Source organism: Salvelinus alpinus, chromosome 19 (genome assembly GCF_045679555.1).
Source record: "Salvelinus alpinus chromosome 19, SLU_Salpinus.1, whole genome shotgun sequence".
Classification (NCBI taxonomy): Eukaryota; Metazoa; Chordata; class Actinopteri; order Salmoniformes; family Salmonidae; genus Salvelinus; species Salvelinus alpinus.
In genome coordinates, this window is record NC_092104.1 from 20,588,453 (window position 1) to 20,612,068 (window position 23,616).

General features: G+C 43.8%; 1 protein-coding gene across 1 annotated transcript in view; it reads left to right on the top strand.

Moving 5' to 3' along the window:
- Positions 1 to 3,204: 3,204 nt before the first annotated feature.
- LOC139545117 (zinc finger SWIM domain-containing protein 6-like) overlaps positions 3,205 to 23,616 on the top strand; it is a 71,116-nt gene continuing 50,704 nt past the window's right edge. Inside the window, exon 1 of the mRNA XM_071352527.1 lies at positions 3,205 to 4,072. Within this exon, the coding sequence (XP_071208628.1) occupies positions 3,646 to 4,072 (427 nt within the window). The 5' untranslated portion in view covers positions 3,205 to 3,645. The remainder of the gene's footprint in view (positions 4,073 to 23,616) is intronic.

Sequence of the window (23,616 nt, forward strand, 5' to 3'; positions counted from 1 at the left end):
GGGCATACTTTACTATTCATGTTTTTGACAACTTTTACTTAACTGCATTCCTAAAGAAAATAATATACTTTTTATTCCATACATTTTCACTGACACCAAAAAGTACTCGTTACATTACGAATGCTTAGCAGGACAGGAAAATTGTCAAATTCTCACACTTATCAAGAAAACATCCCTGGTCATCCCTGCTGGCTCTGATCTGGCAGATTCACTAAATAAAAATGCTTTGTTTGTAAATTATGTCTGAGTGTTGGAGTGTGCCCCTGGTTATCCTTAATTTTTTTATATATATAAATATATATTGTGCCGTGTACTACTCAAATCATGCTACTCATTATTATTTGTAGCTCATTCAGTCACCATTTACCAACAATACATAATGGATTTGATGCCATCGAACACGGCCCATTGGGTGCTTTCAAGTGGATCACTTTTGTCAAGTCGGTGACCATCGTTGGTCACTGACTTTCAAAGTGTGTTGAATTGTGGGAATAAAAATTGTCTGACTTGCACCTAAATGTCGACTGTATGAACTTTATGAAAATCCTGTGATCAAAGGTGTCCACCTCACCAACGATCTATCATGGTCCAAACACACCAAGACAGTCGTGAAGAGGGCACGACAAAACCTTTTCCCCCTCAGGAGACTGAAAAGATTTGGCATGGGTCCTCAGATCCTCAAAAAGTTCTACAGCTGCACCATCAAGAGCATCCTGACCGGTTGCATCACTGCCTGGTATGGCAACTGCTCTGCATCTGACCTCAAGGCGCTACAGAGGGTAGTACGTACGGCCCAGTACATCACTGGGGCCAAGCTTCCTGCAGTCCAAGACCTATATAATAGCCGGTGTCAGAGGAAAGCCCATAAAATTGTCAGAGACTCCAGTCACCCAAGTCATAGATTGTTTTCTCTGCTACCGCACGGCAAGCGGTACCAGAGCGCCAAGTCTAGGACCAAAACACTCCTTAACAGCTTCTACCCCCAAGCCATAAGACTGCTGAACAACCAATCAAATGGCCACCGGAATATTACATTGACCCCGCCCCCTCCATTTGTTTTGTACTATTACATTGACCCCGCATGTGACAAATAAAGTTTGATTTGATTTGAAGTTTTGACTGCAATTGACTGCAAGTTTCTGCAATTGCTCTTAACCAACTTCATGCTGCAGTCATCACCTGCATTGTGGGAGGTTCTATTGTCAACAATAGAGTGGATATACAAATTTTATGTGATATTTGAGGTTCTCTCTCACTAATTGATTATACAATGTACACACACCACAGGAGGTTGGTGGCACCTTAACTTGGGAGAACGGGCTCGTGGTAATGGCTGGAGTGGAATTAGTGGAATGGTAACTAATACACCAAATACATGGCTTCCATGTGTTCGATGCCATTTCATTCCCGCCGTTCCAGACATTATTATGAGTCATCCTCCCCTGAAGCACATATATTTCAGTTTGTGATTGTGATCAGGGGGTTGGAGACATGTTTATTTCGACATTAAAAGGAAAAACGTATATTTAAGCTACCCTTAAGGTAAATATAATTGACTTAAGTAAAGCTACTTTGAATAAAGTAGTTCACTACCTCCAAATGACTTTCTGAAAAATTATCATACGTAAATCTGAAATGTCAATGACTACAAATTGCAAGAACAAATCATTTTGCAGTCATATGTTAACATAATGTCTAAATTAGCCTATTAAACACAACTACATTTCCAATGAGAATTAGAATTTGGCAAATGTGATGCAAAAGGAAAAGATTGCCTAAAAGTTGTGTAGTTCCAGTAGTTAGCTACACCGTTAAATGTCAAAAACATTTAACTACTGAAAACACTACCTAGATTTGAAATTAGTTAAACTACCAGCAAGCTACTGCAAAATGTAGTTAACTTACTGGTGGAACTACATGTAGTTCATTACTCCCCAACACTGGTTACAAGTGTGCTTCTTTGAAGGCAACCAGCTTGAGACCATGCTGTTTTGACAATTGTTTGGGGTAGGCCAATGGTGGAAAGTGCTCAAAACACAGGCCTATGTAACTTTATCTGCATCAGTGTTTGTTTATTTGAGTTTAAACCGTAGAAGGCAGTGTTAAATGTAATTCGAATCGATGGTCAAAAGTTTTGGTCACCAGTTTTCTGATATTTAATGAGAAAATAAAAAAGTTGAACTTCACAACAAAGGAGCATCAGGCTGTCTGAACTTCCTGTGTGGAAGTATTGAAACCAAATCGGGGTTGGTCACACCTGCAGTTCAAAGGCTTCTGCACACAGGGGAGGAGAGGGGGTTCGCCTGAAACACATGCTGGACAACCAGACAGGCAAATGCACATACCAAGCAGAGGGTTTGCTTTTAGTTGGGATTAATAATGTTCATTATTAGACGGCAAGGTTTTTCTTTTCTGCTCAGTGAATGAGTCCATGAGTTTCCATGTATTTTTGTGATGGCAAATTTGAATAATAGAAAATAAAATAAAAATCACAGCATGCAAGGTTTGTACTAGATCAAATTATGATTTGCCCACTTGGAATGTGAACCTTTCTGGGCCTAAGCTGTATTGCCTTTACAAATTATATGTATTGGTAAGTTGTTAACAGAATATTCCTTATTTAATCAGTAAGATAACATTTAGTTTATTCAGTCATGCTGGGGCTTGAGCTGTGAGATGGATGAAAAGGCTGCTATGAACTGGATAATATATTTATTGTTCCATTTCTAAACCAGCCTATTGTTTCAACATAGAATAACATGCTGTCAGCCTATACCAAAGTCTAGGCCTATAGGCTAGTTATAACGTTAATCTATTCACAAACTCTTTATGAATATGGGCATTTATAAAAAGGTACCCAAGTTAACTTACAACACAGGAAAAGAAACTGAAGGCACTTTTGTCCAACGTGTGCGTGTGAGTCCTTGATGAGCTAGAATGCAATGTTGGAATTTATTCTTGGTATTTACTTTTGTTCATTCGACAGAAAGAGAGAGGCCATTGTTAATTGAATAAGGCTCGTATTGATAAAATGATTAGAGAATGGACGAGCCGTCCATATCCTTGCGTTCCTCCCACGCCCTCTCCCTCACTGACAGTTGAGCCCTCTGAACTTGCTAAGAAAACAACCCAGTCACTCGTGATGTTATTGAGAGGAGAGAGCCTACGGTTGTAGATGTCTTCTTCAATACCAAAAATGCGGCTTCAACTCTTGCCCCTTTTACCCCTGTGGGAAACTATAAGACCGCCCTTGGATAAGACCCCGCCTTTAAACTCAAACACTAACAAACTTCAGAGTATTTTCGTCTTTTAGTATCCCCCCCTCCACCACCACACACTGGGCCCCGCCTTCTAGCTCCGGAATGGCTTCACAAAGGATTTGCCGACGTTTGGGAATTCCGCCTATAGCTCCTTTTTTACCGCCACTTGTGCGCTGGAATCGGCCCAGGATGACCAAGGATCCCACCCATCTCGGTTAATTTGACAACACAAAGGACTTCGCCGAACCCAAAAGAAACCGCCTACTATTCCAAATAAGGGTCGTCTCTCCATGTACGGCAAACAATCGTCTGGAGTGTCTTTTTCTCTTCCGCATCCCGTTTATATGGTCGGGGAGACTGTGCTGCAAGTTACAGCAGTGCAATCATGGCGGAGCGAGTCCAGCAGCCCCCGGCCAAGCGGCTCTGCTGCAGGCCCGGCTACAACCCGGCATGCAGGCAGGGGCAGCGGGCTGGAGGAGTACTGTGTGGCGGTCCGGGGTCCGCTCCAGGGGGATCGGGAAAAACACACAACCCCGAATCGTTGCTAGACATAGCGGCGCGGAAAGTCGCGGAGAAGTGGCCCTTCCAAAGGGTGGAGGAACGGTTCGAACGTATTCCAGAACCCGTCCAGAGAAGGATCGTGTACTGGTCCTTTCCGAGGAGCGAAAAGGAGATATGCATGTATTCGTCGTTCAACGCCGGGGGAGAAGAGAGTGGAACTAGCGGGGAAAACAATGAAGAGACCCAGCTGCCTTTCCTACGGGGTGTCACTCTGCTGGAGGGCGGCTGGGTGGACAACGTACTGCAAGTCGGTGAGTATCTTTCGCTAGGCTACTGGGAAATATGATGCTGGCCGGGGAATAACAGTTAGCTAACCCACGTTGGTATATCTGTCATGTGGGAGAGAGAATTGACATTCTCTAACCGCATTCATTCCATGCTTTTCTGTAATTTCCAGTGAAGGGGTAGAGTAACAAACAGTTTTTGCCCAGTGCGCATATAAAATTGCCCTGAACCGTTCCCATTTGAACGCTTAGCACTTTGTTCTTATTTTCGTGATCGTTTGTTCAGCTTTCTGTCCACCTCCAATGGGTAACCAAACAAAAGCCCCTATATCTTTTCACCACTGGATAAATGGAACATATTTAGAAAGGTTGGGAGGGACAGCGATTTAAAGCCACAGCGCTTCTATTTTGTTTGCCAAACACCTTTTGTGAGATGTAAGCTTTTTTTTTCTGCTGCTTTTCAGCTTTCGTGGGAGATTTTTCCAAGCACAAGAAAATGAGTAGGTTATGAGATGGCACGAGCTAGTGTAGGCTATGCCATTGCCAATATCGCACAGTCATGCGTCCTATTCCATAATGCATTATTTGTAGGATATCGAGTCTAAATAAATACAGGCATTTAGCCTGCTGTGGCCTCATACCTCCTGCCTCCCTTTACCAGAGCCATAATATTCCTGCATTCATCAGTGCAATAGGCTCAGCTGTCACTCTGCCCCCAACCCTTGGAAACGCTTCAGCATTTTAATTTCATTACCCTCCCCAGTTCATCTGAATTCTAATGCAATCTGCAAACTTGATTATATATGCAGGATCTTTCCCCGTCCCTCCTCCCCTGGTTCTCTCCCTTCAGAAGGATCTGTAGTTCTCCAGCTCTTTGGGTCTTGGATCATATGTTGTGCACAACAGTATCCCTCCACCAGCTCCTAGCTGTTTACCAGATTCCTCAGCATTAGTGCTTATTTGTGTGCTGCCTGCCATGTTGCCATGTTAGCAAATGACTGTTGGTTTGGTGAGGTGTGTGTGTGTGTGTGTGTGTGTGTGTGTGTGTGTGTGTGTGTGTGTGTGTGTGTGTGTGTGTGTGTGTGTGTGTGTGTGTGTGTGTGTGTGTGTGTGTGTGTGTGTGTGTGTGTGTGTGTGTGTGTGTAAAAGTGGGAGATGGATGGAAAGAGGAGTTTGTGTGTTGTCTGTCTCATTCTGCATGCTAGCAGGGAGAGGGAGGATGATGGGTGAACCCACAGCAGGAGGAGGGCCTGTTGTACTGATTGCAATTTTCGCCCCAGAATTTTTGCAGGTAAAATAAAGTGATAAATAAAAGATGCAATCTTCTCTGAGGGGATAGGCTGCCACAGGAGGAACGGCTTAAAAGCAGGGCGACATGAGAGGGAGGGGGCTGTCAACCGCTGGTATGTGTGTGTGTGTGTGTGTACTATTGGGGTGTTGATGAAAGACAGTACATGAACAGAGCGAGAAGGCAGAGGTTGTTGTGTGTAAAAGCTAATATAGTTGAATGAGTCTGTACTCTCCCCCTCTCCTCGGTGAACAGCTATAAAACACTCCATATTTACTCCCCTAAGGCCAACTACCAGCCCCCTGGTCTCCTGATTATTTATCTGTTTCTCAAAGACATTAATCACCCCCCTGTACATCAATGCTGAGTTTGAAGAATAGACCAGGGGGAGGGATGGGGGATGCAGTATAAGGAGAGAATGGGTAGAAGAGAGAGAGATGGAGAGAGAGAGAGAGTGAGCCCCAGGACAGCAACACAATTAGACCCAACCAAATCATGAGAAAACAAAAATGCTATATGGCAGAATACCATTATTTAAGGAAACTTTGACTATGTACAGACTCAGTAACTATTTGCACATTGTTACAACACTGTATATATATATATATATATATATATATATATAGCCATAATATGACATTTGAAATGTCTCTATCCTTTGGCATGTGTGAGTGTAGTGTTTACTGTATATAAAAAAAACTTTTTAAAATCTATTTCACTTGCTTGAGAGAGAGAAATCCACTGGCAGTCGCTGGACCCAGGTTTGAGTCCCTTTACCAGATCCATAATATTCCTGCATTCATCAGTGCAATAGGCTCAGCTGTCACTCTGCCTCCCCAAAACACACACACAGCCATTGATTGATTGATTGGAGGCCGCTTGTGTTAATTACAGAACATTTCCTAGGAATTCCTACCTGCAGCAACACTAGTGGACAATGCTGGAAAACCGGTAAAAGCACAGTGCCTCAAAGTGCCCCAAAACTCCTGGCCCTAATTATGAGCTATGGAGTGGATTATGATATCATGTTGCAGTTATCTGAAAGTAATTGACTTCATGCTTTCGCTGTGTGTGTGTGCCTCCTAGTAAACCATGTCTTAAGCATTTATACGCCAATAATGAGTGTGCAAGCAGTAGTGCCATCAGTTTGTATTTCATCCCAATTTAGGCCTTCATATCGACTTCATATTGCCTATAAATCACCTTTATTTATCAGCAGCAGTGAGCTGAACGTTGGGCACTATGTCATGGGCACAGCACGGGGTAAATCACTCCAGAGAGAAAGATGGAGGAGGGGGGGAAAGGAGAGGGAGAGGACTAGCCTCATTAGCAGGTGAAAAAACAACAGAGTGACCTCTTAAGGCGTACGCATGCTTAATAGTTCAGAAGAGTTTGTGCTTATATTATGACGACATTATGTGACGTTTTTGTTAGGCTTGGACTTCGGTAAGTTTCAAAACATTTTTTTGTCTGTTCGGGAACAACGTTTTTGTGCAAGCTGAAGTTCGGCGCTGAAGTCTACACCCCTTCATCGGTGATTGGTCAACAGTAGGGATTCTTCAATGAAGTCTTTGTTGTCATTCAACGAGAACTCGTTTTCATGCACATTTTTTTATTTGACTGTCAAAATGAATGACAGATTTCTATTACTGCTTTTTTCTCGTTGTTCAAGCGAAGGTCGGTTCGGCTAGCAGAGTTTGGCTAGGTTTAGGGTTACTACTCACATGTGCATGAGAGGACGAGAATTGGCGTACGTATTCGTGGGTTTAAATGTCTCTGCCTGTGACTAAGACAGTGACATTGAACATGTGTGTATTGAGAACACACACAACCTCACTTCTCTGCTTCAGTTCTTCAGCAAAAGCCACATTTTCAGGGGCCTGCTTTGACATTTCAGGCATTGTCAAATGAAAACCTTTTATCTGTCACATGCTTAGTCTACATGTGGTGTTTACGAACAGTGAAAAGTTTACTTACTGGCCTTTCACAGCAATGCAGAGAGAAAGAAAAATAGAGAAGTAATAGAAAAGTAACAACACGTGATAATTGAAGTAATTACATACACAATGAATAACGATAACTTGGCTATATAGAAGACGTACCATGTTCAGGGGTAGATACAGTGCCTTCAGAAAGTAGTCAGATCCCTTGACTTTTTCCACATTTTGTTACATTACAGCCTTATTAAAAAATGGATTAAATTGTTTTTGTTTTTCTTCGCCTGTCTACACACAATGCACATAAAGACAAAGTGAAAACATGTTTTTAGAGAATAAATAAATAAAATACAAAACATCTAATTTAGGTAAGTATTCACACCCCTGAGTCGATACATGTTAGAATCACCTTTGGCAGCAATGACAGCTCTGAGTCTATCTGGGTAAGTCTCTTAAGATCTTTGCACAAATATTTAATTCAAAACTGTGACTGCCACGCAGGAACATTCACCATCTTCTTGGTAAGCAACTCCAGTGTAGATCAGGCCTTGTGTTTTAAGGTATTGTCCTGCTGAAAGGTGAATTCATCTTCCAGTGTCTGGTGGAAAGCAGACTGAACCAGGTTTTCCTCTAGGATTTTGCTTGTGCTTAGCTCCAGTTACTTTTTTTTATTCTGAAACTCCTGAGTCCTTAACAAGTACAAGCATACCCATAACATGACGTTATTTTAACATAACACAGCTATTTTCAGGTCTCTCCAGAGATGTTCTATCAAGTCCGGCCTCTGGCTGGGCCACTCAAGGACATTCAGAGACTTGTCCCAAAGCCACTACTGTGTTGTCTTGGCTGTGTGCTTAGGGTCATTGTCCAGTTGGAAGGTGAACCTTCGCCCCAGTCTGAGGTCCTAAGCACTCTGGAGCAGGTTTTCAACAAGGATCTCTCTGTACTTTGCGCCGTTCATCTTTCCCTCGATCTTGCCGCTGAAAAACATCCCCACAGCATGATGCTGCCACCACCATGCTTCACTGTAGGGATGGTGCCAGGTTTCCTCCAGATGTGATGCTTGGCATTCAGGCCAAAGAGTTCAGTTTTGGTTTCATCAGAAACAGAGAATCTTGTTTCTCATGGTCTGAGAGTCCTTTAGGTGCATTTTGGCAAACTCCAAGAGGGCTGTCATGTGTCTTTTACTGAGGAGTGGCTTCTGTCTGGACACTCTACCATAAAGGCCTGATTAGTGGAGTGATGCAGAGATGGTTGTCCTTCTCCCATCTCCACAGAGGAACTCTGGAGCTTTGTAAGAGTGACTATCGGGCTCTTGTTCACCTCCCTGACCAAGGCCCTTCTCCCCGATTTGCTCAGTTTAGCCAGGTAACCTGCTCTAGGAAGTGTCTTGGTGATTCCAAACTTCTTCCAATTTAAGAATGATGGAGGCCACTGTGTTCTTGGGGACGGTCAATGTGGGGACTGTCGTCGATGCACTTATTAATGAAGCCGGTGACTGATGTGGTAAACTCATCAATGCCATCAGATGAATCCCGGAACATATTCCAGTCTGTGTTAACGAAACAGTCCTGTGGCTTAGCATCTGCTTCGTCGGACCACTTCCGTATTGGATGCGTCACTGGTACTTCCTGTTAGAGTTTTTGCTTGTAAGCAGGAATGAGGAGGGTAGAGTTTTGGTCAGATTTGCCAAGTGGAGGACAAGGGAAAACTGCGTGTGTTTCTGGCTGTGGAGTAAAGGTGACCTAGAGTTAATAAACAAATGTTGCCTCTAATTTCCCAGGTGCTGGTAGATATGAGGTAAAACATATTTCAGTTTCCCTGCATTAAAATCACTGGCCACTAGGAGTGCTGCCTCTGGATGAGCATTTTCTTGTTTTCTTATGGCCCCATACCACTCCTTCAGTGCAGTCTTAGTGTCAGCATGGGTTTGTGGTGGTAAATAGACTGCTATGAAAAATATAGATGAAAACTCTCTGTAAATTGTATGGTCTACAGATTATCATGAGGTATTCTAACTCAGGCAAGCAGAACCTCGAGACTTCCTAAATACAGACAGCGCATCAGCTGTTAACAAAGACACACACCTCCCCCCTTGAGCTTACCCGACGCTGCTGTTCTGTCCTGCCAATGCATAGAAAAAACAGCTAGATGTAGGATATATTGTCCTCGTCCTTGTTCAGCCACGACTCAGAGAAACATAGGATATTACAGTTCTTCAGGTCCTGTTGATAAGATAGAGCTCCTCCAGTTTGTTCTCAATTGATTGAATGAAAGATATTTAGTTCACAGAAGTGCATGATTTATGATCTGGAACTTAAATCTTGCATGACCATGTTGTCTTTGAGTCTCTCTGTGGCTCCATTTGGGCACTATGCAAGCAGAAAGCTCTAGGCCTCTACACTCTCCTGTTGTAGAGGAGCCTTTATTTCCTTATGGTTGATTCCATTATTTTTTCAGGTTAGTTATCTGAGCACAGTTTCTTTTAAAACCACCACCTGGCCTTAGGGTTGTTTAGATGTATCTCCTTCATGGCCACTTCTTAAAGTATGCTAACTGTTCAGTGAAATATTCTGTTAACTCATACCCAAATAATGTCATTGACTCATCCTATACTCATATTTGTGGCCAAAGCATAAATTGGAGACAACCCACAAACCCCCACCTCAAACTTGTATCTGATGCCATCTTGCTGAGGAGGATCAGCTGGCCAATCAGCGGTCTACCCGCATGGATATTTTAATGACCGTTATACGCCCACATCATTCTGTTAAGGTACGCCAACACCATTCCAACACAGAAAAGCAGCTTTTTAATGTATTTAATAAAAAAATATTTGTAAGGAAAATCACTTCACTCATATTGTAATTAATTAGAGGTCATATTTCATAGACATCTGGAAACGCTGGACAGCTACTTTAAAGGACACTTGGAAGGCATTTAGACATCGCTACTCTATTTTACTGTGTGAAACAGAAAATAAACTGAAGCACGTAACCTTTCAGACATACAGTAGGCCACTCGGGGGGGTTATTTTTTTACCTTAACCCGGTAACCTGGTTAGCTTGTTGTGATTGAATTAGGCCCTGAGACTCCCTTTTACCCTTGCCATGTGACCGACCCTGGGATCCTATCGTCATAGAAACATGGCCGGGTCTGGGCTTTCCAAAGGGAACAGGAGCACCAGAGACGGAAGAGGAAGCGAGACGCCGAACTCACTGTTTTTCTTTTCCTTTTCTTTTTTCTGGTTCAATAATCGTAAATGAACTAAGTAGACCAGACCCATCTGCTATAGTATGGGATACACACACAGTTAAGTAGACCTGAACGCACAATTTTTTTTTCATTAGTTCACTCAGGCCATTTACCATCCTCATTTATCCATCATCTTTGGGAGCCCCATCCAAGGGTAAGGAGTGTTTTAGGGAAAACCGGTATCCTACCACTCAGTTTCATTCGTATGGCTGACTGGATACAAGATGGGCTTCGTTTCAGCTGCTTTGTCATGGAAACACATTAACCGAGGTGGGAGCTTAAAGATAGGCAGAGGATACACAAAGAGTGTAGCCTAGTTCTGAAGAAGCTCACGGATACTTCAGCTGTATTCCAGCTTCCAGTTCCCAGCTCATATTCCCCTCCCCAACTTCCAGTAAAATGTATGCACACATGACTGTAAGTCGCTATGGATAAAAGCATCAGCTAAATGGCTATTATTGTTATTATTATTGTTATTTCTTTCCAGCCCTCAGCCCAGGTTCCCCTCCCCACCTTCCAGACCTCAGCTGCTGTTCCCCTCTCCACCTTCCATGTTCCAGCCCTCAGCTCCTCACCCTAAAGCCCCAGGCCCAACTGTTATGGATCTTCCAGCCCCAGCCCACTTCTCCAGTCATACAGACCCCTTCTCCAGTCATACAGCCCCCTTCTCCAGTCATACAGCCCCCTTCTCCAGTCATACAGCCCCCTTCTCCAGTTCCAGTTTCCAGCCCATTCTCCAGCCTCAGTCTTCAGCCCCAGCCTGTGGTGTTTTCCTGTCTCCAGTCTTGGCCTGTGGCTGGGTTGTGTCATGACTCTTTCCAAGAATCCGGTCTTCCCCAGAATGGCACTCATACGCTCTCGTCTCAAACCAGAGGAGAGAGGGAGGGAACAAAGAGGAAGGAGAGATGGCCATAGCAACAATGACAAGACCCCATTAAATGTTCTCAATTTCATTTCATTACTTTTATTACCAGTCCTCTCTTCTTTCGATTTGGCAATAATAACAGCAGAGGAATGCCAAACTCAGCATTCGGCTCTATCTTTTTCTTGATAATTAATTCCTCTTTGCACCAATGTGCTGCTGCTGAAATAAGCACTAAGCTCTCCAAGCCAATGCTGACTGGGAGGAAGGTTATCCAGTCGTGTGTGTGTGCGTGCGCACGCGCAGCGTGGGTGTGTACTAACCATGTGATACACATGCTTTCATTATGACCATAGAACAGTGCTTCTCTGTTGTGTGGTCAACAGCTGGTTCCTCCCTAACACACCCAGAAGCTGAAGAGCTTTGAATCAGCCCAAAGGCTACATCTGAAAGGTTTGGATGTGTGTGTGTGCATGAGAGTCATTTCAACTCCACAGCACCTGATAAACTGGACCCTGCCCCCATCCTGCCTGGATTTCGTTTCTGTGTGTGTGCGTTCGGGCCCCCATCCGTGCCTCAGTCTGTAAGCCAGGAGTAAAGTGGTTGATGGTAATCCTACCTGCTGTCGTTACTGATTTGAGAACAAACATCTCTATCTGCCCAAAAACAAACATGGTGAGCGACCACCGGGGCCACTGGAGGGCTGGGTGGTGTGAAGGTTGCTTCCTGTCCCTATCTGAACCACAACTGGTTTGGGTTGTTTACGGTTCAACGGTTACTGTTGCGTTTGGAAAATTTTATGCAAATCTGAAATAATTTGATATGTTGTTAAAAGTAGGCAAAATTGTAGATATGGCCCTGTGTGTGTGTGTGTGTGTTTCAGCCTGGATACAGTCTAGGCATTCTAAAGATGAGGGTGGATGGCATTCCTGTCAATCTTCGTTCTCATCCTATCTTTGTTTCCATTCACACACACACACTTGTCTCATAGCCTTAGGGCGCCAGGCAAGTTATTTAGTTGTTTTTTTGGCACCTTTTTTGTTTGGCCCCTCAGAATGAACAGTTTACCTGGCGATGACCCCTCACACACACTCCTCAAGGGGTGGAGGTGTTCACTCAATCTCCTCCTCCATGGAGCTGGCCTCAGTCTGACCTCATCACTTGACCCCTCGGGGACTAGGTCAAAGGTCAGACTGTCCCCAGCTGTGTCATTCCGCTCCAGGGACTGCCCACAGGCACACGACTGTTTTCTAATAAACACATCCTAACTGGCGGAAGATCTGTTAATAGAAGCTCATGTCTTCCAGTTTCCCTCCGGTAAGCATGTTAATAGAAGCTCATGTCTTCCAGTTTCCCTCCGGTAAGCATGTTAATAGACGCTCATGTCTTCCAGTTTCCCTCCGGTAAGCATGTTAATAGAAGCTCATGTCTTCCAGTTTCCCTCCGGTAAGCATGTTAATAGAAGCTCATGTCATCCAGTTTCCCTCCGGTAAGCATGTTAATAGAAGCTCATGTCTTCCAGTTTCCCTCCGGTAAGCATGTTAATAGACGCTCATGTCTTCCAGTTTCCCTCCGGTAAGCATGTTAATAGACGCGGTCCCTCCGGTAAGCATGTTAATAGAAGCTCATGTCTTCCAGTTTCCCTCTGGTAAGCATGTTAATAGAAGCTCATGTCTTCCAGTTTCCCTCCGGTAAGCATGTTAATAGAAGCTCATGTCTTCCAGTTTCCCTCCGGTAAGCATGTTAATAGACGCGGTCCCTCCGGTAAGCATGTTAATAGAAGCTCATGTCTTCCAGTTTCCCTCCGGTAAGCATGTTAATAGAAGCTCATGTCATTCAGTTTCCCTCCGGTAAGCATGTTAATAGAAGCTCATGTCTTCCAGTTTCCCTCCGGTAAGCATGTTAATAGAAGCTCATGTCATCCAGTTTCCCTCCGGTAAGCATGTTAATAGAAGCTCATGTCATCCAGTTTCCCTCCGGTAAGCATGTTAATAGAAGCTCATGTCTTCCAGTTTCCCTCCGGTAAGCATGTTAATAGAAGCTCATGTCTTCCAGTTTCCCTCCGGTAAGCATGTTAATAGAAGCTCATGTCTTCCAGTTTCCCTCCGGTAAGCATGTTAATAGAAGCTCATGTCATCCAGTTTCCCTCCGGTAAGCATGTTAATAGAAGCTCATGTCTTCCAGTTTCCCTCTGGTAAGCATGTTAATAGAAGCTCATGTCTTCCAGTTTCCCTCCGGTAAGCATGTTAATAGAAGCTCATGTCTTCCAGTTTCCCTCCGGTAAGCATGTTAATAGACGCGGTCCCTCCGGTAAGCATGTTAATAGAAGCTCATGTCTTCCAGTTTCCCTCCGGTAAGCATGTTAATAGAAGCTCATGTCATTCAGTTTCCCTCCGGTAAGCATGTTAATAGAAGCTCATGTCTTCCAGTTTCCCTCCGGTAAGCATGTTAATAGAAGCTCATGTCATCCAGTTTCCCTCCGGTAAGCATGTTAATAGAAGCTCATGTCTTCCAGTTTCCCTCCGGTAAGCATGTTAATAGAAGCTCATGTCTTCCAGTTTCCCTCCGGTAAGCATGTTAATAGAAGCTCATGTCTTCCAGTTTCCCTCCGGTAAGCATGTTAATAGAAGCTCATGTCTTCCAGTTTCCCTCCGGTAAGCATGTTAATAGAAGCTCATGTCATCCAGTTTCCCTCCGGTAAGCATGTTAATAGAAGCTCATGTCTTCCAGTTTCCCTCCGGTAAGCATGTTAATAGAAGCTCATGTCATCCAGTTTCCCTCCGGTAAGCATGTTAATAGACGCTCATGTCATCCAGTTTCCCTCCGGTAAGCATGTTAATAGAAGCTCATGTCTTCCAGTTTCTCTCTGGTAAGCATGTTAATAGACGCTCATGTCTTCCAGGTTCCCTCCGGTAAGCATGTTAATAGACGCTCATGTCTTCCAGTTTCCCTCCGGTAAGCATGTTAATAGAAGCTCATGTCTTCCAGTTTCCCTCCGGTAAGCATGTTAATAGACGCGGTCCCTCCGGTAAGCATGTTAATAGAAGCTCATGTCTTCCAGTTTCCCTCTGGTAAGCATGTTAATAGAAGCTCATGTCTTCCAGTTTCCCTCCGGTAAGCATGTTAATAGAAGCTCATGTCTTCCAGTTTCCCTCCGGTAAGCATGTTAATAGACGCGGTCCCTCCGGTAAGCATGTTAATAGAAGCTCATGTCTTCCAGTTTCCCTCTGGTAAGCATGTTAATAGAAGCTCATGTCTTCCAGTTTCCCTCCGGTAAGCATGTTAATAGAAGCTCATGTCTTCCAGTTTCCCTCCGGTAAGCATGTTAATAGACGCGGTCCCTCCGGTAAGCATGTTAATAGAAGCTCATGTCTTCCAGTTTCCCTCCGGTAAGCATGTTAATAGAAGCTCATGTCATCCAGTTTCCCTCCGGTAAGCATGTTAATAGAAGCTCATGTCATCCAGTTTCCCTCCGGTAAGCATGTTAATAGAAGCTCATGTCTTCCAGTTTCCCTCCGGTAAGCATGTTAATAGAAGCTCATGTCTTCCAGTTTCCCTCCGGTAAGCATGTTAATAGAAGCTCATGTCTTCCAGTTTCCCTCCGGTAAGCATGTTAATAGAAGCTCATGTCATCCAGTTTCCCTCCGGTAAGCATGTTAATAGAAGCTCATGTCTTCCAGTTTCCCTCCGGTAAGCATGTTAATAGAAGCTCATGTCATCCAGTTTCCCTCCGGTAAGCATGTTAATAGACGCTCATGTCATCCAGTTTCCCTCCGGTAAGCATGTTAATAGAAGCTCATGTCTTCCAGTTTCTCTCTGGTAAGCATGTTAATAGACGCTCATGTCTTCCAGGTTCCCTCCGGTAAGCATGTTAATAGACGCTCATGTCTTCCAGTTTCCCTCCGGTAAGCATGTTAATAGAAGCTCATATTTTTCTCCATTTACATTTGACATTTGAGTCATTTAGGAGAGCACATATCACAGTCATAGTAAATACATTTTCCTCAAAGTAGCTATCAGCAAAGTCAGAGCTAGTTACCCTCCTGTAATGTTAATAGAAGCTCATGTTTATTTACGCTCATCCATCTAGAATGGAAATACACTGTAGGCCTTTCTACTTCCTGTGTCCGTGAGGCTCCCACAGGAAACTCTGCTCTAGTACCATGAGCCAGACCTGACCTGGGGCTCTATGCTCTCTGAACCACACCATTCCTATCCAAAGCAACATTCAGTGGTGGGGAGTGGGGGACACCAGTGGCCATATTCGTTATAGGCTACCATTTGGAGTGCTGGATTAGCATAATTGATGCATGTATCTAGTAGTAGGCTGTGTCTGTCTGATGTGGCCCATTCTGGCCTGCATGTTCCCATAAACAGCAGAACCCAGTCAGGCCTTCCTCCCAGCAGAACCCAGTCAGGCCCTCCTCCTAGCAGAACCCAGTCAGACCCTCCTCCCAGCCTCAGCAGGGCTCTGTACTGAGACATGTGTAATCCAGGGAGTGATGGGTAATGGCCTTCTCTCTGATTTACAGTCAGTCTATTGGACTGGATGGATGGGAGACACGCCTATAAAAACAAAAGAAAGCAAAGAGAGAGAGGGGAGGGAGAGAGCGGTCGATCGATAGAGTAGGGACACGTCTCTTAATAAAGATTTATTCCTTTTTTCATTCCCTCCATTCGCCCTGGCCGGGAGGGTGGGGGAGAATGTGATTACCAGCTTGGTTTTCCCAGGATGCCCCTGGTGTGTGTGTGTGCACTTTGCAGTTAACATGTCTTTGTGTGTATTGTGTGTGTCTGCCGGTGTGTGTTGCGTTTGCATGTGTGCGTCTCCAGTGAATATGGAGGATAAAAGCATTCTCCATAGTCCTACAGGCAGCAGCAGTAGCAGCAGCTGTCTGTCCCCTGTGTTTGTGTCAGCTAATATTTAGTTAATCTCTGGTCTGGGACCTGCGGGATCGAGCGGAGCTCTTGGTCCACCATCCATCTCCCAATGATCTATATTCCACACTCTCCCTCCGCCATCAACCCACACATAGAGAGAGGGGGAGAGAAGAGGACCAGGGGAGCGATGGGGAGAGAGGCGGGGAGACCAGGGGTTTATTTGTGGACGAAGGGGGGTGGAGAGAAGGATGGAGTGGGAGGAGAGTTGGAATGAGGGAAGGGTTAGTTTGTGAAGGAGAAGGAAGAGGGTCTGTGTGCACCCTCTGCATATGCCAATCAAGGGGAGGGGGGTGTGTGTGTGTGTCCTTCCCTCATGCACTATTTCCCTCACTATAGCCTATTATCTCATTGTTATGCAGTGTGTAGTTATGACTGTCCACCTGCAGCTCATTGTTATGCAGTGTGTAGTTATGACTGTCCACCTGCAGCTCATTGTTATGCAGTGTGTAGTTATGACTGTCCACCTGCAGCTCATTGTTATGCAGTGTGTAGTTATGACTGTCCACCTGCAGCTCATTGTTATGCAGTGTGTAGTTATGACTGTCCACCTGCAGTGTCTCAAAACTGCTGACTCAATTGAACACATAGACAAATGCTTTTATCACAGAGTGACTTGCTCATCTGAATGGATATATAATAGCCTGGAAAGTGATTTTCTCCCAGCAGCAGCTTGTCCTGTGGCAAAACCTCACCCACTCTCCCTCGTCTTCAAATCTCATCTCAACACTTTTCTAGAAACAAGGCCGGTATACGTGCTGCTCTGCCTTAATTACACACCCTTTCAACTCTATCTCTCTCCACCTGTTAGGGAGCTCAGTGTGTCATGACTACAGGCCTAAAGAATAGCTTTACTGCTGCAGAGCCACAACTGGTAGGGAGGGAGGTAGAGAATACAGCAGGGAGGAAGGGTTGGATGGAGAGAGAGGCTTGGAGAGTCGGAGGGAAGGAAGAGGAGTGAAAGAGGAAGAGTTGTCGCAAACACAGTGAGCCTTAACCACCCTCTCTGTCAGTCAGTCTCTGTCTTTTCTCTCTCTAACAGGCCTCTAATGGGGTTTCCACTGTCCCGCTTCCAAACCTCTTTTTCTCTCTTTCTCTTTCCCCTCTGCCTATCACCTCTCTCCTTCCCCCCTCTCTCCTTCCCCCCTTTCTCCTTCCAGCAGCTGGCCAGGAGAAAAGCTGACTAAATCTGGAGCTTGGGGCCCCTGGCCCTGGTTCTGCCCCAGCCTCCTCCCGTTCCCAGACTCCTCTCGTTCCCAGCCCCCTCCCTCCTCTCCTGGCCCCTTGCCTTGGCTCCAGCCCTAGTCCTGCCTCAGCTGAGCTTTGGCTCTATAGCTCTGGTTCTCTCTGGCCCCCACTTTCACCCCTCAACCACACGCTAGCTCCCTCACACACACATGCATGCACGCTGCACGTACTCATGCAGGTATATGATCATTTCCATGTAAAAGGACCAATGAGCACCAATGTGAAGTTCGTAGGTGCATGTCAAACTGGGTGTCAAATGAAAGATACGAATAAATACATTAAGACATTTTTAAACAATTTTCCATCCTGAAAAATTGGAATGAACAAAGGCTTTCATTTCTTGTCAAACAGATAGAAAATGGGTCTTAGAAAACATCTAGCAGAACAAGTCTTAGGTATTAGAAATACATCAGAACACAATAAGGCAAGACCCCCGCCAACAAATATCAACACTTTTTTATTTCATTTTGGAGAAAATATTTGCCATCTATAGGTTTAAGAAACATTGTCTAGTGTCTTAATTCCATTTCCCAAAACCCACATCTTGAAGATATTTTCTGATTTCTCTTCTTCATGAGGACAGAGGTAATGAAAGTACACAGAAGTAACAAGTAAAGGTAGACCTATTAATTAGTTATAGTAGGGGTCGGCAACAGGCGGCACATGGGCCAAAATGATCCCACAAGTGTTTTTAGTAATAATTTATATACACACACACACACACACACACGTTTTCACAAGTGTTTTTTTTCATCATATGTGATCGTGTTTCAATGTAATCAAACTATGAAATTATTGTTATTTTCAAATACAATCTATTGTTGGCCTTTTATTTTTTGGGGGTTCAATTTGCAGTGTACAAATTATTATAATTATGTTCGACCATCTGCTCTGACATAAATCAGCCCTTGGCTGAATGTAGTTGCCTACACCTGAGTATTTTTCTTTATTAATTATTGATTAAAACTCGATATTCTGTTATCAAATTGGTAACAGATTTTTTTTTTTATCGGTAACTCAATTTCTGCAATTGACTTCGCTACAAAAGGAAATCATAGTATTCACTAACAGTTGGGTCTTACTGTCCTCCCTTCCACTGGCATACTGTTATGTTCAGTACTACTGTCCTCCCTTCTACTGACATACTGTTATGTTCAGTACTACTGTCCTCCCTTCTACTGACATACTGTTATGTTCAGTACTACTGTCCTCCCTTCTACTGACATACTGTTATGTTCAGTACTACTGTCCTCCCTTCTACTGACATACTGTTATGTTCAGTACTACTGTCCTCTCTTCTACTGACATACTGTTATGTTCAGTACTACTGTCCTCCCTTCTACTGACATACTGTTATGTTCAGTACTACTGTCCTCTCTTCTACTGACATACTGTTATGTTCAGTACTACTGTCCTCTCTTCTACTGACATACTGTTATGTTCAGTACTACTGTCCTCCCTTCTACTGACATACTGTTATGTTCAGTACTACTGTCCTCCCTTCCACTGACATACTGTTATGTTCAGTACTACTGTCCTCCCTTCTACTGACATGCTGTTATGTTCAGTACTACTGTCCTCCCTTCTACTGACATACTGTTATGTTCAGTACTACTGTCCTCTCTTCCACTGACATGCTGTTATGTTCAGTACTACTGACATACTGTTTTGTTCAGTACTACTGTCCTCCCTTCTACTGACATGCTGTTATGTTCAGTACTACTGTCCTCCCTTCCACTGACATACTGTTATGTTCAGTACTACTGTCCTCCTTTCTACTGACATACTGTTATGTTCAGTACTACTGTCCTCCCTTCTACTGACATGCTGTTATGTTCAGTACTACTGTCCTCCCTTCCACTGACATACTGTTATGTTCAGTACTACTGTCCTCCCTTCCACTGACATACTGTTATGTTCAGTACTACTGTCCTCCCTTCTACTGACATACTGTTATGTTCAGTACTACTGTCCTCTCTTCTACTGACATACTGTTATGTTCAGTACTACTGTCCTCCCTTCTACTGACATACTGTTATGTTCAGTACTACTGTCCTCCCTTCTACTGACATACTGTTATGTTCAGTACTACTGTCCTCCCTTCTACTGACATGCTGTTATGTTCAGTACTACTGTCCTCCCTTCTACTGACATACTGTTATGTTCAGTACTACTGTCCTCCTTCTACTGACATACTGTTATGTTCAGTACTACTGTCCTCCCTTCTACTGACATACTGTTATGTTCAGTACTACTGTCCTCCCTTCTACTGACATACTGTTATGTTCAGTACTACTGTCCTCCCTTCTACTGACATACTGTTATGTTCAGTACTACTGTCCTCCTTTCTACTGACATACTGTTATGTTCAGTACTACTGTCCTCCCTTCTACTGACATACTGTTATGTTCAGTACTACTGTCCTCCCTTCTACTGACATACTGTTATGTTCAGTACTACTGTCCTCTCTTCTACTGACATGCTGTTATGTTCAGTACTACTGTCCTCCCTTCCACTGACATACTGTTATGTTCAGTACTACTGTCCTCCCTTCTACTGACATACTGTTATGTTCAGTACTACTGTCCTCCCTTCTACTGACATACTGTTATGTTCAGTACTACTGTCCTCCCTTCTACTGACATACTGTTATGTTCAGTACTACTGTCCTCCCTTCTACTGACATACTGTTATGTTCAGTACTACTGTCCTCCCTTCTACTGACATACTGTTATGTTCAGTACTACTGTCCTCCCTTCTACTGACATACTGTTATGTTCAGTACTACTGTCCTCTCTTCTACTGACATACTGTTATGTTCAGTACTACTGTCCTCCCTTCTACTGACATACTGTTATGTTCAGTACTACTGTCCTCCCTTCTACTGACATACTGTTATGTTCAGTACTACTGTCCTCCCTTCTACTGACATACTGTTATGTTCAGTACTACTGTCCTCTCTTCTACTGACATACTGTTATGTTCAATACTACTGTCCTCCCTTCTACTGACATACTGTTATGTTCAGTACTACTGTCCTCCCTTCCACTGACATACTGTTATGTTCAGTACTACTGTCCTCTCTTCTACTGACATACTGTTATGTTCAGTACTACTGTCCTCCCTTCCACTGACATGCTGTTATGTTCAGTACTACTGTCCTCTCTTCTACTGACATACTGTTATGTTCAGTACTACTGTCCTCCCTTCTACTGACATACTGTTATGTTCAGTACTACTGTCCTCCCTTCTACTGACATACTGTTATGTTCAGTACTACTGTCCTCTCTTCTACTGACATACTGTTATGTTCAGTACTACTGTCCTCCCTTCTACTGACATACTGTTATGTTCAGTACTACTGTCCTCCCTTCTACTGACATACTGTTATGTTCAGTACTACTGTCCTCCCTTCTACTGACATACTGTTATGTTCAGTACTACTGTCCTCCCTTCTACTGACATACTGTTATGTTCAGTACTACTGTCCTCTCTTCTACTGACATACTGTTATGTTCAGTACTACTGTCCTCTCTTCTACTGACATACTGTTATGTTCAGTACTACTGTCCTCTCTTCCACTGACATACTGTTATGTTCAGTACTACTGTCCTCTCTTCCACTGACATACTGTTATGTTCAGTACTACTGTCCTCCCTTCTACTGACATACTGTTATGTTCAGTACTACTGTCCTCCCTTCTACTGACATACTGTTATGTTCAGTACTACTGTCCTCCCTTCTACTGACATACTGTTATGTTCAGTACTACTGTCCTCTCTTCTACTGACATACTGTTATGTTCAGTACTACTGTCCTCCTTTCTACTGACATACTGTTATGTTCAGTACTACTGTCCTCCCTTCTACTGACATACTGTTATGTTCAGTACTACTGTCCTCCCTTCTACTGACATACTGTTATGTTCAGTACTACTGTCCTCCCTTCTACTGACATACTGTTATGTTCAGTACTACTGTCCTCTCTTCTACTGACATACTGTTATGTTCAGTACTACTGTCCTCCCTTCTACTGACATACTGTTATGTTCAGTACTACTGTCCTCCTTCCACTGACATACTGTTATGTTCAGTACTACTGTCCTCCCTTCTACTGACATACTGTTATGTTCAGTACTACTGTCCTCCCTTCTACTGACATGCTGTTATGTTCAGTACTACTGTCCTCCCTTCTACTGACATACTGTTATGTTCAGTACTACTGTCCTCCCTTCTACTGACATACTGTTATGTTCAGTACTACTGTCCTCCCTTCTACTGACATACTGTTATGTTCAGTACTACTGTCCTCTCTTCTACTGACATACTGTTATGTTCAGTACTACTGTCCTCCCTTCTACTGACATACTGTTATGTTCAGTACTACTGTCCTCCTTCTACTGACATACTGTTATGTTCAGTACTACTGTCCTCCCTTCTACTGACATACTGTTATGTTCAGTACTACTGTCCTCCCTTCTACTGACATACTGTTATGTTCAGTACTACTGTCCTCTCTTCTACTGACATACTGTTATGTTCAGTACTACTGTCCTCCCTTCTACTGACATACTGTTATGTTCAGTACTACTGTCCTCTCTTCTACTGACATACTGTTATGTTCAGTACTACTGTCCTCTCTTCTACTGACATACTGTTATGTTCAGTACTACTGTCCTCCCTTCTACTGACATACTGTTATGTTCAGTACTACTGTCCTCCTTCTACTGACATACTGTTATGTTCAGTACTACTGTCCTCCCTTCTACTGACATACTGTTATGTTCAGTACTACTGTCCTCCCTTCTACTGACATACTGTTATGTTCAGTACTACTGTCCTCCCTTCTACTGACATACTGTTATGTTCAGTACTACTGTCCTCTCTTCCACTGACATACTGTTATGTTCAGTACTACTGTCCTCCCTTCTACTGACATACTGTTATGTTCAGCTCATAGTGTCTCCTGTTACTGTCCTCCATTCCACTGACATACTGTTATGTTCAGCTCATAGTGTCTCCTGTTACTGTCCTCCCTTCCACTGACTGTTATGTTCAGCTCATAGTGTCTCCTGTTACTGTCCTCCCTTCCACTGACTGTTATGTTCAGCTCATAGTGTCTCCTGTTACTGTCCTCCCTTCCACTGACTGTTATGTTCAGCTCATAGTGTCTCCTGTTACTGTCCTCCCTTCCACTGACATACTGTTTTGTTCAGCTCATAGTGTCTCCTGTTACTGTCCTCCCTTCCACTGACATACTGTTTTGTTCAGCTCATAGTGTCTCCTGTTACTGTCCTCCCTTCCACTGACATACTGTTTTGTTCAGCTCATAGTGTCTCCTGCTACTGTCCTCCCTTCCACTGACATACTGTTTTGTTCAGCTCATAGTGTCTCCTGTTACTGTCCTCCCTTCCACTGACATACTGTTTTGTTCAGCTCATAGTGTCTCCTGTTACTGTCCTCCCTTCCACTGACATACTGTTATGTTCAGCTCATAGTGTCTCCTGTTACTGTCCTCCCTTCCACTGACATACTGTTTTGTTCAGCTCATAGTGTCTCCTGTTACTGTCCTCCCTTCCACTGACATACTGTTTTGTTCAGCTCATAGTTTCTCCTGTTACTGTCCTCCCTTCCACTGACATACTGTTTTGTTCAGCTCATAGTGTCTCCTGTTACTGTCCTCCCTTCCACTGACATACTGTTATGTTCAGCTCATAGTGTCTCCTGTTACTGTCCTCCCTTCCACTGACATTCTGTTATGTTCAGCTCATAGTGTCTCCTGTTACTGTCCTCCCTTCCACTGACTGTTATGTTCAGCTCATAGTGTCTCCTGTTACTGTCCTCCCTTCCACTGACTGTTATGTTCAGCTCATAGTGTCTCCTGTTACTGTCCTCCCTTCCACTGACTGTTATGTTCAGCTCATAGTGTCTCCTGTTACTGTCCTCCCTTCCACTGACTGTTATGTTCAGCTCATAGTGTCTCCTGTTACTGTCCTCCCTTCCACTGACATACTGTTTTGTTCAGCTCATAGTGTCTCCTGTTA